Below are 15,671 nucleotides of genomic sequence, written 5' to 3' on the forward strand. Positions count from 1 at the left end.
TATAAACGTTTTGGCAGTCAGCCAAGTTCACTGTGTCCTTTGGAAATCTAACCATACAGAAGACCAGGTGTGACAGAATATACACTACTTAATATATACAAACTTGAGTCCTGAGAGCAAAACATAAAGGTTAAAAGACAGGGTAACTTCTCATTAAGACTGAAACAAATTCTCTAAACTTAAATGAGAGGATTCTAAAAACCTAGACTAAATTATATCCCTCACTCATAGATAAATGAACCCAATCTCAAGGAGCTCACTTAGGAATGTTTTGTCCAATCATTCATGACCAATGGAGAGCAGGTGCTTGACATCACAATTGTTTTATATTTGAGCTTCATCTGCTGCTTTAGGTTCATGGCATGTACCACTCAGATGTGTTCCTAATAATTCTCCATCTGACAGCAGCGGGGTTATGGCAGGGGTCTGTGTGGTCAGCAGAGAAAGGGATGGAGAAAAACTGGGCGTCATGTCTTCCGGCAGAGAACTTTGATGATAGCGAATGGGGGAGTGTGGGTATTTACGAAGTCCCTGCCCCGGGGTTATGGCTGGCATTCTTGGTGGAACTGCTTTAATCCCGGGCTGGGCGACTGCTGTTATCAAAGGTGGTGGAAAAACAAAAGACTTCTTCTCCTTTGGAATGCCAGGCATATGTAAGTGCTCATCCTTTAGTTTTGCAATATCATTAAATACTGATGCAAGAGGTTGGAACTTGGGTTCCCAACTGAGGAGATAATCCCAGTGATAGTTGCCTCTTACATCATGATCAGAGTTTCTCTGGGTTGAAAGAGCTGCACATCCTGCTTCTTGATCACCTGAAATAAAGACGGCCTCTTTTCTGACATCAACCAGGATGCCCACTTTTACCTCTCTCTTCTTTAGAGGCTGGAGTAAGACGTTATTTTGAACATAGGTAGTGCCACAGCCCTCTCCTTGATCTTCTTCCTCAAATGTATGGCTGGTTTCTGCTGTTTCAGCAGTGACCACCACATCAGTTTCCCCAGACAAACAAGAGAGCTGGTCTGATTCTGTTGGAATGCCGGAGTCTGGCACCCTGGACTCCCAATCACTCAGAGCTGAGTCAGAGTCCTTTCTGTAAGGGTGCTCATTTATCCTCTGGATTTCCTTATCTTCTGCAGTTTCTCCTTCCACAGAATAGTGGCCACTGGAGTTTGAGTGCCTGTACAGATGTGCAATGTTCTTCTCCATAATTCTTGTTAAACTCAACCATTCAGGCATGGAGTCCACGGGCACTACTTCATTATCACTCTCATTAGTTTTTTGGAAGGGTTTCAGCGTGCTGGCATCCCTGGTCGGTCTCACACTGATATCTAAGGATGATGATGTTTTCTTTTCTTCATAATTGTTTATTGCATCTTTTTGTTTATGTCTTAAAATCAGTACAATTAGAATGAAGACAAGTAACAAAAACACTAAAAAGGAGACAGTGAGACTGATCAAAAAGCTGCTAGCTGATTCTGTGGAGTGTTTTCCTTCCGAGGAAAAAGACACATTCACAAAAACAGTACAAGATGTAAACTTGGAGTCCGGTTTGGGGCTACGAGCAATTATTTTCATTTCGATGGTGTCTTCTTTGCTGACTTGACTTTTTATTAGGGGAAGGGCTCTACTTAAATAAATATTTCCATTAGTTTTATTTACTGAAAAGAAAGGAGATGGAGTTTCGAGAGAGTAAAGAATAACTCCATCAATACCAGCATCTGCATCTGATGCTTCCACTCTGCCAATCAACTGTCTTACATTACTCTTTTCTGGGAGGTTGAAAAAATATTGATCCTGAGTGAAAATGGGTTCAAACTCATCTCTCCCTTCAATATCCACCCAAACCATTAAGGAGGCTGTTGAGTCACCCTTGTCTTTGGCCTGAACTGTGAGGCAGTATTTTTTGTCGTGTTCATAGTCAAGGACTTGCTGAGCATGAATATCCCCTGATAAGGGGTCAATGAGGAAGAGGTCATGATCATACGGCATCTCATGAGGGAGAGAACAGGGTGAAACTATAGAATAGGTCAAGTCTCCATAAGGACCTGCGTCAAAATCCAAAGCATTTACAGAACATATGGTGGAGAAAACAGGAAGATTTTCAGGAACAGCACAGTTCAAGTTTGGGAACATAAACTGAGGTGCATGGTCATTATCATCCAGGACATTGACAAACACAACTGCAAAAGAAAAATGTTTCTTTTCTTCATCTGAAGCTTGGACAGTTAAAGTAAATTTTATCATTTCTTCATAATCCAAAGGTTTAATCAAATAAAGAACTCCAGTTTTTTCTTCTAAGTGAAAATGCCCCTTCTCATTTCCAGAGATTAGGTGGTAGACGATTTCTGCATGTGAAGCCACATCACAGTCACTTGCTGAGACCACAGTGATGGGACTCCCTTGAGGGGTACCTTCCTTGATGTGGGCATGATATTCCAGACTGCTGAATGCAGGTGGGTTATCATCCACATCGAGTACTACTATTGACACAGTGGCTGAGGAACTCAGTGGAGGGCAGCCATGGTCAGATGCCAGAAGGACAAGCTTATGACTGGAGGTTGCTTCTCTGTCCAGATTGTGAATCAACACCAGGTACCCAACTTGCTTGTAAGTATATTCTGAATGAATGAAACTAGTTTCCACATGGAAATTGTTCTGTGAATTACCACTGATGATGAAATATTCAACATGAGTGTTTTCATGGGTCCAGTCATGGTCAACAGTTGAAAAGGTGACAAGTGTGCTTCCAATTGGAGTATCTTCACTCAAGCTAAGATTATAATATTCTATTGCAAACTCAGGGGCATAATTGTTCACATCTTGTATTTCTATCTCCACTAAGGTAACAGCCTTCAGGTCAGGAATTCCACCATCACTGGCTTCAACAAGAAATCGAATTGTTGATTTTCTATCCAGAAGTAAGACAGGATTGATAGTATATACTGTGCCTGAAAAACAAGACATAGCCTTTCAATGTTGTGAAGTAAAATTTTCATGATCATCTTAGTCAGCAAATATTTACTAATATGTAACGATATCTGTTAGTTACAACCAAAGGTAACTCCAAATAGAAAATTTAGATTATTATATTTATACTTTTGTAACACTTAAGATTCAGAAATAATATTCATGGCATTCACGCTATTAAAAATGTGTGCTGCTTGAAGATGATTTTGCCACAATTTTTTAAAAATTTTATTTTTGTATAGTAAATTGTTCCATTATTACTTTTTAAAGAAAATATATTCTTATTTGAATAATTTATACCCCATTCTACCACGCATAGACACATGTATAGAGACATTCTGGCATAAAGACATTTTTTCTGGAAATGCTGGATGGCACTCATCCAAGTCAAATGAAAGTAGTAAATATGATAATGCAGACTTACATCTATTGCTTAATTCTAGAGATGCTTTTCCTAAAGCTCTTGTTTAATTCAGCAAGTGGATTTTTCCCCTATTGATGAAATATGTGTAATGCATTTTATCATCTTAAATATAGAAATATATAATTTTTATAAGTATTTATATAACTATATTTTTCTAAGGAAAATGTGTTTTAAGTATGGTCACAAAGAAAGAATACAAAATGGTATCTTTTAAATGCCACATTTCAGTTTGGGTCCCACCATGAACTCAGTTGACCTGATAATATTCAAGATTTTAAAAACATTCTAATCAATGTAAAGTTTGTTGATAATGCATATCAAGCAAAAGTGTTGCCAGGATTGAGTGCTCAGAGGGACTACCTCACACTGCAAGTTGTTGTGGCAGAGAGAGAGAGACAGAGAGAGAGAGGAAAGCCAAATTCCTGACATGTTCAAGTCCACACAGTAACCATTCATCTACAGGCTGTGTGGCAACATTACCTACTTCTCCCTGTTACCATACTCTGAGGGCCTCATACTGGTATTTTGTGACTAAATTCTCCCTTCAGGTAATCCTGAGGTTAACTTTTTAAAATTGAGAATATAATTGACATATAACATTATATTAGTTTCCGTTGTACAACATAAGGATTCGATATTTGTGTAACTGCAAAGTGATCAGCAGAGTAGACCTAATTAACATCGATCATCCATAGTTTGACTTTTAAGTCAGCTCTCACTTGTGAAACAACGCAGTGGTGGGTGGAGACGGGGAACACACAGTGTAACGTGTCCCAGCCATGTTCTTTCATAGCATGTGCTCTGCTAGGGACAGCACTTTGCTAATTATTCATCTTTATCAAATCTAGCTTTTAATGTCTACTTGCTGTTAAATTTTCTTTGTACAATGCTTAACTTTTCTAACCTGAAATCACTTGCCTGAATGCATTTCACAACCACAAATGTCTTGATCTCTGATAACAAAATGAAGAGCCTTGGGAGGCATCAAAGAAACCAGAACAGCCTCAATGGTTTTCACTTAGTAGAGATGCTCAAATAATTTTCCTTTTTGTTTTGTTTTTTTGGTCATTTTTGAATATATGATGCTGTTACTGAACTTCTTGTACTTGGCTTGGAAAAAAAACTTCTAAACTCTGGTAACATGAAGTCTTCAGTTCTAAATGAACCCCTTTGACCTCATTTTGATTCTTGTTGAGGCCTGGGCTAATTATCTCAACTGTGCTTGGTTGGCTGGATGAACTGGTATTTACTATACTGAGGTCTCTGAACTTCTGTGCATTTGCCAGCATTTAATCAGTTCCTTTCGCTTTCCAGCCACTGAGATGTTGGAGAAGAGAAATAGCACCAGGATCTGCTACCACAACATTTGACGTGAAGAGAAGTAAGAAGGTGGTGTCTTTGATACCAGCATGTGGGGATGGAGGTGGGGGGCTATTTTATGCACATTTGGAAAGGATTATTTCAGGTTTCCACCCTGTAACTCAAACCTATGAATGCTAAAGCCACTATAAATAACTCACCATTTGTAGGATCAACTGAAAATGCCTTAGAAGAAGAAAGGATCCTGTAAGAAATGTTCTCATTGCTTTCCACATCTGTAGCCACCACGGTCAGCACTATGTGCCCCATAGGCACTGATTCGGAAATGGTGACCTGAGGGAAAAAGAGGGAGATGGGCACTGTGCTTAAAGGTTGTAGCTATTTTCATGAACAGGGTCAGAACCCGAGGCCCTTTTATTCATTTTGCTTATAGAAAGGACAGAGAACCTGACTTTTTTAGGCAGATTAATTTATAGAGTGCACATATTAAGAAGATTGTATTAGTAGTTCCAGAATTCAAAAAAAAAAAAAAACTTTTAAAATTTTTCATTCAGTTTTGATTTTTATTATGAAAAATTTTCCTTCTAAAAATTATTTCTGTGTGGTAGAGGACAGCTAACGCATTTACTAATGTATTATTATACTGTATATTTTATAATTATGGACATTGTATTATTTAACAAGCCTTCACAGAAGATCATTACTTAGGTTAGCTTCTCTCCTGTGTTTACAGGTAAACCTTGCATTTGTTACATTCAAGAGTCCTGGAGCCCATATCCAAGTACTTAGGTGAATGCTATCATTGTCCTTACTGCTATAAACATACACTATGCTCTAAAATCTACAGTTTACACTGTACAGTTTTGTTCATGATTTGTTTCTGCAAAATGTTAATCAATATATTCAAAAATATGTGCCTAGGAAAGAAGAGGTTTTCTCAAATTAAATGCAGATAATCCAAACTACCTTATTGTCTTATTTGTGGCTTTGCAAATATTAGGCAAGTTCCAATTATTATGAACAACTGGATCCCAATACCTAAAAACTAGAAAAATGGTGACATACTTTCATATGATGTTTTGTGATACATACCTAAGAAATTGAATTGAATGTGATATTCAATTCCATACGTACTTCTATCCTCCATAATGTTAAATATAAAACTCTCAGCAACAACTTAGGCAGTAAAAACAGTGAATACTGTCTGTTTGTCTAAATTAGTGTCAACATTATTCCCTATTCTTTCAAGTTTTGGCTACAGTTTCAACATCTCTTTAAGTTTTCTACCTGGTAAGAATCTTGAGAAAATACTGGTGGGTTATCATTGACGTCCAGCACATGGACGATGAGTGTCCCCTCCGTGTGGTGCACCAAATCTGAAATTTGGATATGCAGCTCATATTCAGTAGCTTCTTCAAAGTCCAGTGTTTTCACTAACACCACTACCCCAGTGTTCCGATCAATAGCGAACTTAGTTCCAGGATTACTCTCTTTGACGAAACTGAAGATGAAAGCTGGATTCAAATCCACATCATGAACTGATATCTGAGTCACAATTACACCAGGCAAAGAATCTGAAATAGTCATGACCACTGTCAGTCTCCATTACAATTCATCCTTTGAAATATTTTTCTTTAACAGTTCAATCCAAGCATTTTGATTTTAAGTCCAACATGATTTGCTATTTATTAGCATGATTTCTCATACAAGGCTCATTATGAACTGAACAAAAACTCTGAAGAATTTATGAGCCCAATAAAAGTGAAAATTTACCACTGAGTATGGAATTGAGGAAGTAGGGTATATTCAATTTTTATATTACACTTTTCATCATATATTTATAACACAATTCCAACACCAAGAAACATTCTAAGCCACTTATTTGTACTATATAGTATCTATATCAAAACCATATATTAATGGGGATGTGGGTGGGAAGAAGGTTATTACTCAAAACATTAATACAAAACATAAATTTCCAAAAAGTAGGCAAGATTTAAATGAAAATATTTGGATACTGAAGTTAGAAATAGATACTTAGTTCCTTGTATTCATTTTTATAAAATTATTTCTTTTGAGTGGCACACACTGCTTCCTTCTCTTAAAATCTGACTCTCAAAATTATCAAGACTATAGAAAGCATATATCATACTAGTGATGAAAACAGATATTTAATATTATTCACCAAAAAAAATCACAAATAGATAACATGGTAAATGTCTTACATGTCATATATGTTCTCTAGCTTAAACTGCCAAGACAGGGACTTTGTTTTGGAGCTGACAGGTATGGTGCAGGTGGAAAGAAGATGCCAATGCATTCAGAATAGTTCCACTGTGTGGGAGACTCATAATTTTCATGTTTCAAATTTGAACATTCTTGACATGCACCAACCACACTTGACCCCTTTTGGTATGTTTTGATTTATACAGCTTGTTCTTGTGATGTATTTATCCTGGGCACATTGCTGCATTTTGATTCCAGTGCATGTACTCTTACCTTCAGTAAAAGCTGGGAAAAATATATCCAATCGGTGAGAGGCGAAACTAGACAATTTTTATTGGTAGAGTGTTTTAGATTTTTAAAAATATTTGTAGGTATCCTTATATATAAAAATTTCTGGAATATAGCCCTCTGTGAGCAGTGATGTTTATAATTTGTTTGGAAAGTGAACATAACAAAATGTTAGGACCGTTTTAGGAAGAAGTTGGATATTAAGAGTGAAAGAAGAGAGGATAGTGAAGGGCCACTATTTGCAGCTTCAACTATAAAAAGTTGGGTTGGGTTTTACCAGTACAGCCATTGACCACAAACAACTTTGAGGTCACAGACTACGGAGTCTTCATATAACCCAGAGACCCAAACAATTAAGACTAATCAGAATATAATGTAAAACTTTGTATTTTCAATCTCTACCATTAATGTGGTAACATTTTTCTGCAAATGTTGAAGTTTAGTTTACACTAGAGGAAAATGATAACTCTGTGTGAAGAACATCCAACTCCCTTCACTTATTACTTGTCATTAGTGTACTGCAAATAAAACTGAGCAGAACCCTATGGGGCTTTCCTGGGACAGATTTCCCCCCCCATGTCCTCCCCCTTTCTTTTGTCTGTAGAAAAACTTTAGTCAAAGAATAGATTTAGGGAATTCCCTGGTGGTCCAGTGGTTAGGACTCCATGCTTTCACTGCTGAGGGCCCGGGTTCAATTCCTGGTAGGGAAACTAAGATCCTTCAAGCCACGTGGCATGACCAAAAAATGAAAGAAAAATAAAAGAATAAATTTAATCAGAGAAGTGAGGAAATACAGAAACAAAGGAAAAGTAGTCAAACAGGACAAAATCATAATAGTTCAGTCATTAAGCATGGTCAAGGACCTTTAGCTCCTCCTCAAGGGCTATAGATAATATTCTGGGCCATATTCTTTAAGCTGTTTTGTAGATACTGAAACCTCTACCAGATGGAAGAAGTTAACTACATGATGGCCAGGCTGTAGCCATGACATAAGCTGCCACAATTCTGAGAATCAGCCTCAAAGAAATGGGAACAAACCGACCCTGGAACTGAAGATTAACTGGGCTTAAAGCAATCAAGATGATGCTGATCAGACCACCACATGACCAATTTCAACATGATCCTCAGAGCTGACTGTGCTGTTCTGCACGTAGTCCCCTCCCTCTGGCTATACACCCATGAAACTCCCCTTTAGAAGCTCTTGCCCCCTGATCAGCAGTGGGGAATTGGCCTTTGGACACAAGTATGTTTTCCCCTCCCAATTACTGGCCTCCTGAAATAAAGCAGCCTTTCCTTTCTACCAACACTTGCCTCTTGAGTTTGGCTTTCGAGTGGTGAGCAGCCAGACCTGAGTTCAGCAACACAAAGACTAACAGAGTTATTAGTCTAAGAACATCACTTCCTCTCAGGGGAGCTTTAGGGTGAGCAACACAGTCAACAAAAGATGCTCTTCATAGAGATTTCACTTTTAAGCAATGTCCATACACAAAAAGAAGCTGTGTGGAATGGTGGTTTGACCTTGGGAAACCAGCCTCCTGCTGGTTTGAATGCAAATCCCAACTTTAACTTTTAACTTCTTTGACGTTTGATATTTAACTTTTGACCCTCCATTTTCTATTCTGTAAAATGAAGATAAAAAGTATTTATGTTATGTGGTTGTTGAGGATTAGTACTTATATTTCACATAGCACCCAGCTGAAAAAATGGTAGATGATATTATACAAGTTTGATATTTCAAATCACCACACTTACTTTCTGCAACTTCCACTGCTTCAGAGGGGAGAAAAGCTGGGGCATTGTCATTGGTATCAGTCACTTGTATCTTGATCACAGTTGTACTAGAAAGCCTGGGTATCCCTTTATCTGTGGCTTGTACAATCAAGCTGGTTTGGAAAAGAATCAAGGAATGTTATCCATCATTCAGAGAATAAGAAAGCAACATAAATATGAAATATCCAGTTTAAAATTTAAAAATGAGCTGACTAACTACTTTTATGTCTCTCCTGACTTTTCTAAATGGCATCATTTAAAATTTATTTCATAAGAATGGTAGCCTGAAATGTATTTGTTTTTGACACATTTAGGGAATCAAATCCAAAGACTAGGGATCGTGAAATATTTAAAACAGATGAACTCTCTCTAGGCGACCGACTGTAAAATTCAGTCCTTTCTACTAAGAACAACCTAAAAAGTACAAACACCAGCACCTGTTTTTTAGATAAGGAGATTGCATCCAGCCTGGACACATGGCCTGGGTACTGCTACATATTTCCATGTTACTGCACTAACAAAAGACAGAGCCACTAAAAGATTGCTTTGTATTATTATTTTTTCAGATCTAAATTGCAAATCAATCAAAATTGTGGAATTAAGAGAGGGGACTGCCATGAATAATACATGTGCAAAAGAGGCACTATTGACTAGGACTATAAAGTAGAGGTAAAAGTCCATGATTTGAAAGAATTTACACTCAGTGATTCAATCTCTCTCAGATGATGGTACAACTCACTACTCTAGCAACCAACTTAGAAACCTGATTAGTGTCTTCAACTTCTCCCTTTCTGTCACCACCCTGACAACATCCAACTAGTTATGAGTCTTATAGATTTTACCATCTGAATATGACTTGGATCAGTGTCCCCATCCATTTCACTCCTACCTTCAGAGCCTCAGATGGGCTGATCAACCATCTTGCTTTGCAGGAACTGAAAGGTTTCCCGGGGCATGGGACTTTCAGTTTTTTTTAAATCAGGACAGTCCTAGGCAAACTAGGACAAGTTGGTCATTGTAGCCTCATCCCCTCATCATCTTTACCTGGCATTCTGTGTATTCATTATATCTTTTCTCAACTGGAGTACTTGTTGCTCATCAATCTGCCTACTGCAAGTCTCACCTGCTCCTCTTCACCCCCCACATTGCAACTCCTCAATTGCTCTATCGAAAATCCTGGTTTGAAAACCTGACTCCCCTATTTAAAACATTTCCTTAGCTTTCCATGTCTACAAGAAGTAATACAAGCCTTGCGCACATACACATGACCTTCTATGACACAGCTTCTGCCTGGAATTCCGGTCCCTACACCATCTTTGTCTTTCAAAGCTCACATCTCTGTAAGATTTCACTGGCCTCTCATCTGATTTAGATGCCCCTTTCTCTACCCCATAGCACCCTGTACATTCTGCCACCATAGTAATCATCACCCTTTCTTCTTAATGATTTGTATGCCTCTCCTATAAGTTCCTTGAGGGTAGATGTCCCGCCTTATTTGATTTTCTTTAATACATTTTGAGTGCTGGTTTCTCAAGATTTGCTCAAGATTATAAATGTATCAGATGACAGAGCCAGGATTCAAGCCCAGATCCTGGTTGACTGGAAAGCTTGTGCTCTACTATATGATACTTTTCAATATGCCTCTCTTACTGTGTATATATCACACCCTAATGTATAATCATTAGCTTTTCACTCCCCTCTAAACCCTATGAGTTCCAGGAGGGTAGCTGAGTAATAAAGTAAGCTGTCAATCGGAAGATGTTCTTCATTTCAGAAGTGGAATTAGTCTTAGCCAATTGGTGATACTATCTTTTAAGAAACTGAGACTTGGAAGTTGACACACTTCTACTTTATTTTCCATTGTTAGCTTACCTGATAAGTGTTCTTTATCTCCCAACCTTAAATGTTTAAAATGATGTAAAATAAGCATCAACTTTTTGATGGTTTAAATTCCACTTAGTAGCAAATGATCACTGCTTATCTATTGTTCACGAAGAACACAGGCTGCGTTCTACACTATTGAAGTTGGGACATCAGTAGAACAACTATTTAAATTTCACATTTCTAGAGCATAGGAATAATTCCATGTAGAAAGTTTATTTTGTTAGCATGAACATAAGTCAGGTACACGTGGAAAAATTTTACTAAAAATAATCAACTCATCACGTTCTCTGTCGCTGCTGCCTGCCCCTCCCCAATGTCGTACTAAAGTCTCAGCCAAGACATCAAAGTTATGGCTCTGTTGATTCTTCCACTATAGCCATAACCACTCTTATTTTCACAATATTACAACTTCAGGGGTTCCATGTAATGCCTATGTCAGGTTAAAAAAGCAAGATTCTTTGATATAGAGAGAAATATGATTCTGTTTCAAAACAAAAGGACAAGTCAATGGTTTGAAGAACAAATGAAAAATTATGAAGGTAGATCCACTGAAATTCTACACATAACTTCTAAGGGACCTCCAGTTTTCTGTGACGGCTCCTTGGCAGGTTTTGTAAAACTCTTAGCTGGTTCCATGTTAAGTTTGTTAAACTCTTAGCTGGTCCAACTGGTTCCATGTTCCAGAACTGCTGCCCTGATTAGTGTATCAGCAGAGACAATAAATGAAGCTGACCAGATAAAAACAGTCCCATTCTAGCCCCATAGTTCTCCTACTCTACCACTGATGGAAAGCTGCTTCTTACCATGTTAAAGTTTAAATGAGGCTTTGACCAGGCAGAATCTTTTCTGATTGCCTTAATACTTAAGATGGTGGTAGAGGATTTTTCAAAACTCTCTCTCAACAATATATTAAATGTATACCCAGAATTAAGTGTTCCTACTGAAATTCCAAGAGAAACAAAAATATCAGCCAAAATCATAACATCTCTGAAAGGAAGAGCTATGACTTCTGGTTATATCTACAAACGTTTTATTTCCTCTTCCTCTAGACATTCTGCTGTAATGATGGTAAAAGAATTTAAAATAAAGTATATGTTGATAAGGCTAAAAAAGAAAATGTGAGAAGATATTAGTGAGTGGAGTGGGGGAGAAATTTCAACAAATCTGGAAAATGCAAGCAGATTGAGAAGTGGTTACAGATAAGTGGGCCAGAGGAAACCATAGATTAAAATGCATTCTGCATTTGTAAAGAGATAAGGATGAGTGAGAAAAAGATTTGCCCTCATATAACCAAGGAGAAGCTCAAAACATGGCAAAGGGCAGGGTGAGATATCAAGCTAAAAAAAGATTCTTTTAAACTCAAGATATGGAACAATCAAGTCCCCTTGCCCATTGCTCTTCACTCCCAGGCAAAACAATGTCTGATGTTCTTACTAAGAGTAAGTAATATCGAGGGACTGTCCCTGAAGAAATGAAATCCCCTCCCAAAGGGAAAAAAAACCTCTCTCTATATACCATTATTTGTATGTCTTCCTGCAAAGTAGTCAGGTTCTTCTCTGGTTCATCTGAAAGCCAAGTGTGCTGGTCAATGAGATCCACCCAGAGATTCTGACTTTGCTATTGCCTCACATAGGACCAAGGATTGTTGGTTACTTACAGAAAGTCTCCCACATGAAAAAGACAGTGTAAAATAGACAAAGGGAAGAAATAAACCCAAAGGATGCAGAGATCTTGAAAGAACAAAAGACAATGTAAAAACAATTCTAATTAATGTCCTTGGAGACATTAATAAAGATAATGCATAAAACAAGAACAAGATGCTATGGAAAAGCTCAAAGATCAAGGAAGAGCTTTTAGAAATAAAAAATATAAAATATTCAAAAATTTTCAAACCAAAAAGTGAAAAAGAAAGTTTAGAAGGCTATAATTAAGAAAATCTCCCAGAAAAATAAAACAACAAAAATAAACCCACACACAACAAGAAATGGAAAGTAGGGAATAAAACATCACTGACAAAGGATCAATCCTGGCAGTCTAACTCTTGACTGAATAGGATCCAGGAAAAAGAGACAGGGCAAACTAAACAAATAAAACAAAACAATAAACAAAAGGGAGATAATTATCAGTGAAATAATACCAAAAATAGAAACATTTATCCTCATTAAAAGAGCATACCAAGTACTCAGCACAAGGAAAGACCCACACCAAAGTACATAATGACAAAATGTCCAAACACTGTAGATAAAGAAAATAACCTGAGAATTTCCACAGAGGATGGAAAAAACAAATTATATACCAAACACATAATTAGAATGGCATCAGATTTCTCAATATCAAAACTGAGTTTTAAAATATAACAGAACAATGCCTTTAAAAATCTAAAAGAAATGTTCAGCTTCTATATTATCCATTGCATAAATCACATGCGAGAGTAGAATAAAGGCATTTTCAGATGTTCAAGAACTCAGAGAATTTACATCCTTGGCACCTTTTCCTACAAAACTACTGGAAGAGAAAAGTAAGAGAAAGACACGGGATCTGAAAGTCATAGGCCCAACGTAGGAGAACAGTAAACCAAAGTCACAAGTCATGGAGTCCAGCTTTGCAGCAGGCTTAGGGAGCCACACTGTCCAGCTGGATCAGGAGGGCAGAAAGCAGTAGGACTGAGGTCTCCAAGGAACAGAAGACTTCACAGAATATTTGATATGAGAAGCATATCAGGGGAGAAAGATGAGTGGGCATGTCTGACAGAGCTAATGGAATATTTACAAGGAATTAAGTACATGGATATAGCAAATCAGGTGAGCAAAAAACAAAGATAATCATTAATGCTGGGGATAAGGGGGAGGGTAAGGAAGGAAATATAATTATACAGTATGACCTGGCTCTGAAGTAAACACCTGTATACTCATTTTATGTAAACACTGATTATTGATTAAATTAATAGTGCTATGAATACAAAGAGATAATTGGATGTAAGAAGGTAAAAATATCAAGCCTGAGAGACCTTCAAGATGGTGGGGGAGTAAGACGTGGAGATCACCTTCCTCCCCACAAATACATCAGAAATACATCTATATGTGGAACAACTCCTACAGAACACCTACTGAACGCTGGCAGAAGACCTCAGACCTCCCAAAAGGCAAGAAACTCCCCATGTACGTGGGGAGGGCAAAAGAAAAAAGAAAAAAACAGAGACAAAAGAATACGGATGGGACCTGCACCTCTGGGAGAGAGCTGTGAAGGAGGAAAAGTTTCCACACACTAGGAAGCCCCTTCACTGGTGGAGACGGGGGTGTGGTGGGGGGGAAGCTTTGGAGCCACAGAGGAGAGCGCAGCAACAGGGGTGTGGAGGGCAAAGCAGAGAGATTCCTGCACAGAGGATGGGTGCCGACCAGCTCTCACCAGCTTGAGAGGCTTGTCTGCTCACCCACTGGGGCAGGTGGGGGCTGGGAACTGAGGCTCCGGCTTCGGAGTTCAGATCCCATGGAGAGGACTGGGGTTGGCTGAGTGAACACAGCAAGGGGGTTAGTGTGCCACAGCTAACAAGGAGGGAGTCCGGTAAAAAGTTTGGAAGTGCCTAAGAGTCAAGAGACCATTGTTTCAGGGTGTGCCAAGAGAGGGGATTCCTTCCCTGTCTGCCCACAGAAGGCAGACCACTGCCTAAATGAGCTCCAGAGGCAGGCATAAGCCGCCGCTATCAGCACGGACACCAGAAAAGGGCATGAAACACTAAGGCTGCTGCTGCTGCAGCCAACCAAAAATCCTGTGTGCAAGCACAGGTCACTATCCACACCTCCCCTCCTGGTAGCCTGTGCAGCCCACCAGTGCCAGGGTCCCGTAATCTAGGGACAACTTCCCTGGGAGAACACACAGCGTGCCTCAGGCTGTTGCAAAATCATGCTGGCCTCTGCTGCCCCAGGCTCACCCCGCATTCCATACCCCTTCCTCCCACCAGCCTGAGTAGCCAGAGCCCCCTAATCAGCCTCTCCTTTAACCCCCTCCTGTCTGGGCTAAGAACAGGTGCCAGAGGGCGACCTACATGCAGAGGCAGGGCCAAATCCAAAGCTGAATCCCAGTAGCTGTGCGAACAAAGAAGAGAAAGGGAAATTTCTTCATGCAGCCACAAGAGCAGCAGATTAAATCTCCACAATCAACTTGATGTACCCTGCATCTGTGGAATACCTGAATACACAACGAATCGTCCCAAAATTGAGGTGGTGGACTTTGGGAGGAATTGTAGAGTTGGGGTTTGCTGTATGCAACTGACTAGTTTCTGATTTTTATGCTTATCTTAGTATAATTTTTAACGCTTGTTATCATTGGTGGATTTGTTTATTTGTTGGGTGCTCTCTTCTTTTTTTATTACTTTTTTATTTTAATAACATTTACTTTTTGTTTTAATAACTTTATTTCATTTTATTTTATTACTTTTTTTCCTCCCTTTTCTTCGAACTGTGTGACTGGCAGGGTCTTCATGCTCTGGCCAGGTGTCAGGCCTGAGCCTCGGAGGTGGGAGAGCTGAGTTCAGGACATTGGACCACCAAAGACCTCCCAGCCCCATGTAATATCAATTGGCGAGAGGTCTCCTAGAGACCTCTGTCTCAACGCTAAGACCCAGCTTCACTCAAGGATCAGCAAGCTCCAGTGCTGGACACACCATGCCAAACAACTAGTAAGACAGGGACACAACCGCACCCATTAACAGAGAGGCTGCCTAAAATCATAATAAGGTCACAGACACCCCAAAAACACACCACCGGCCATGGTCCTGCCCACCAGAAAGACA

General features: G+C 39.0%; 1 protein-coding gene across 1 annotated transcript in view; it reads right to left on the minus strand.

The window, feature by feature from the left end:
- Window positions 1–324: 324 nt before the first annotated feature.
- The window catches only part of DCHS2 (dachsous cadherin-related 2), a 298,713-nt gene continuing 283,366 nt past the window's right edge, over window positions 325–15,671 (minus strand). Inside the window, exons 18-21 of the mRNA XM_068542087.1 lie at window positions 8,981–9,111; window positions 6,002–6,288; window positions 4,915–5,047; window positions 325–2,951 (exon numbers count right to left, since the gene is read on the minus strand). Coding sequence (XP_068398188.1) covers window positions 325–2,951; window positions 4,915–5,047; window positions 6,002–6,288; window positions 8,981–9,111 — 3,178 coding nt within the window. The remainder of the gene's footprint in view (window positions 2,952–4,914; window positions 5,048–6,001; window positions 6,289–8,980; window positions 9,112–15,671) is intronic.

The sequence above is a fragment of the Eschrichtius robustus genome, chromosome 4 (assembly GCF_028021215.1).
Source record: "Eschrichtius robustus isolate mEscRob2 chromosome 4, mEscRob2.pri, whole genome shotgun sequence".
Lineage (NCBI taxonomy): Eukaryota > Metazoa > Chordata > Mammalia > Artiodactyla > Eschrichtiidae > Eschrichtius > Eschrichtius robustus.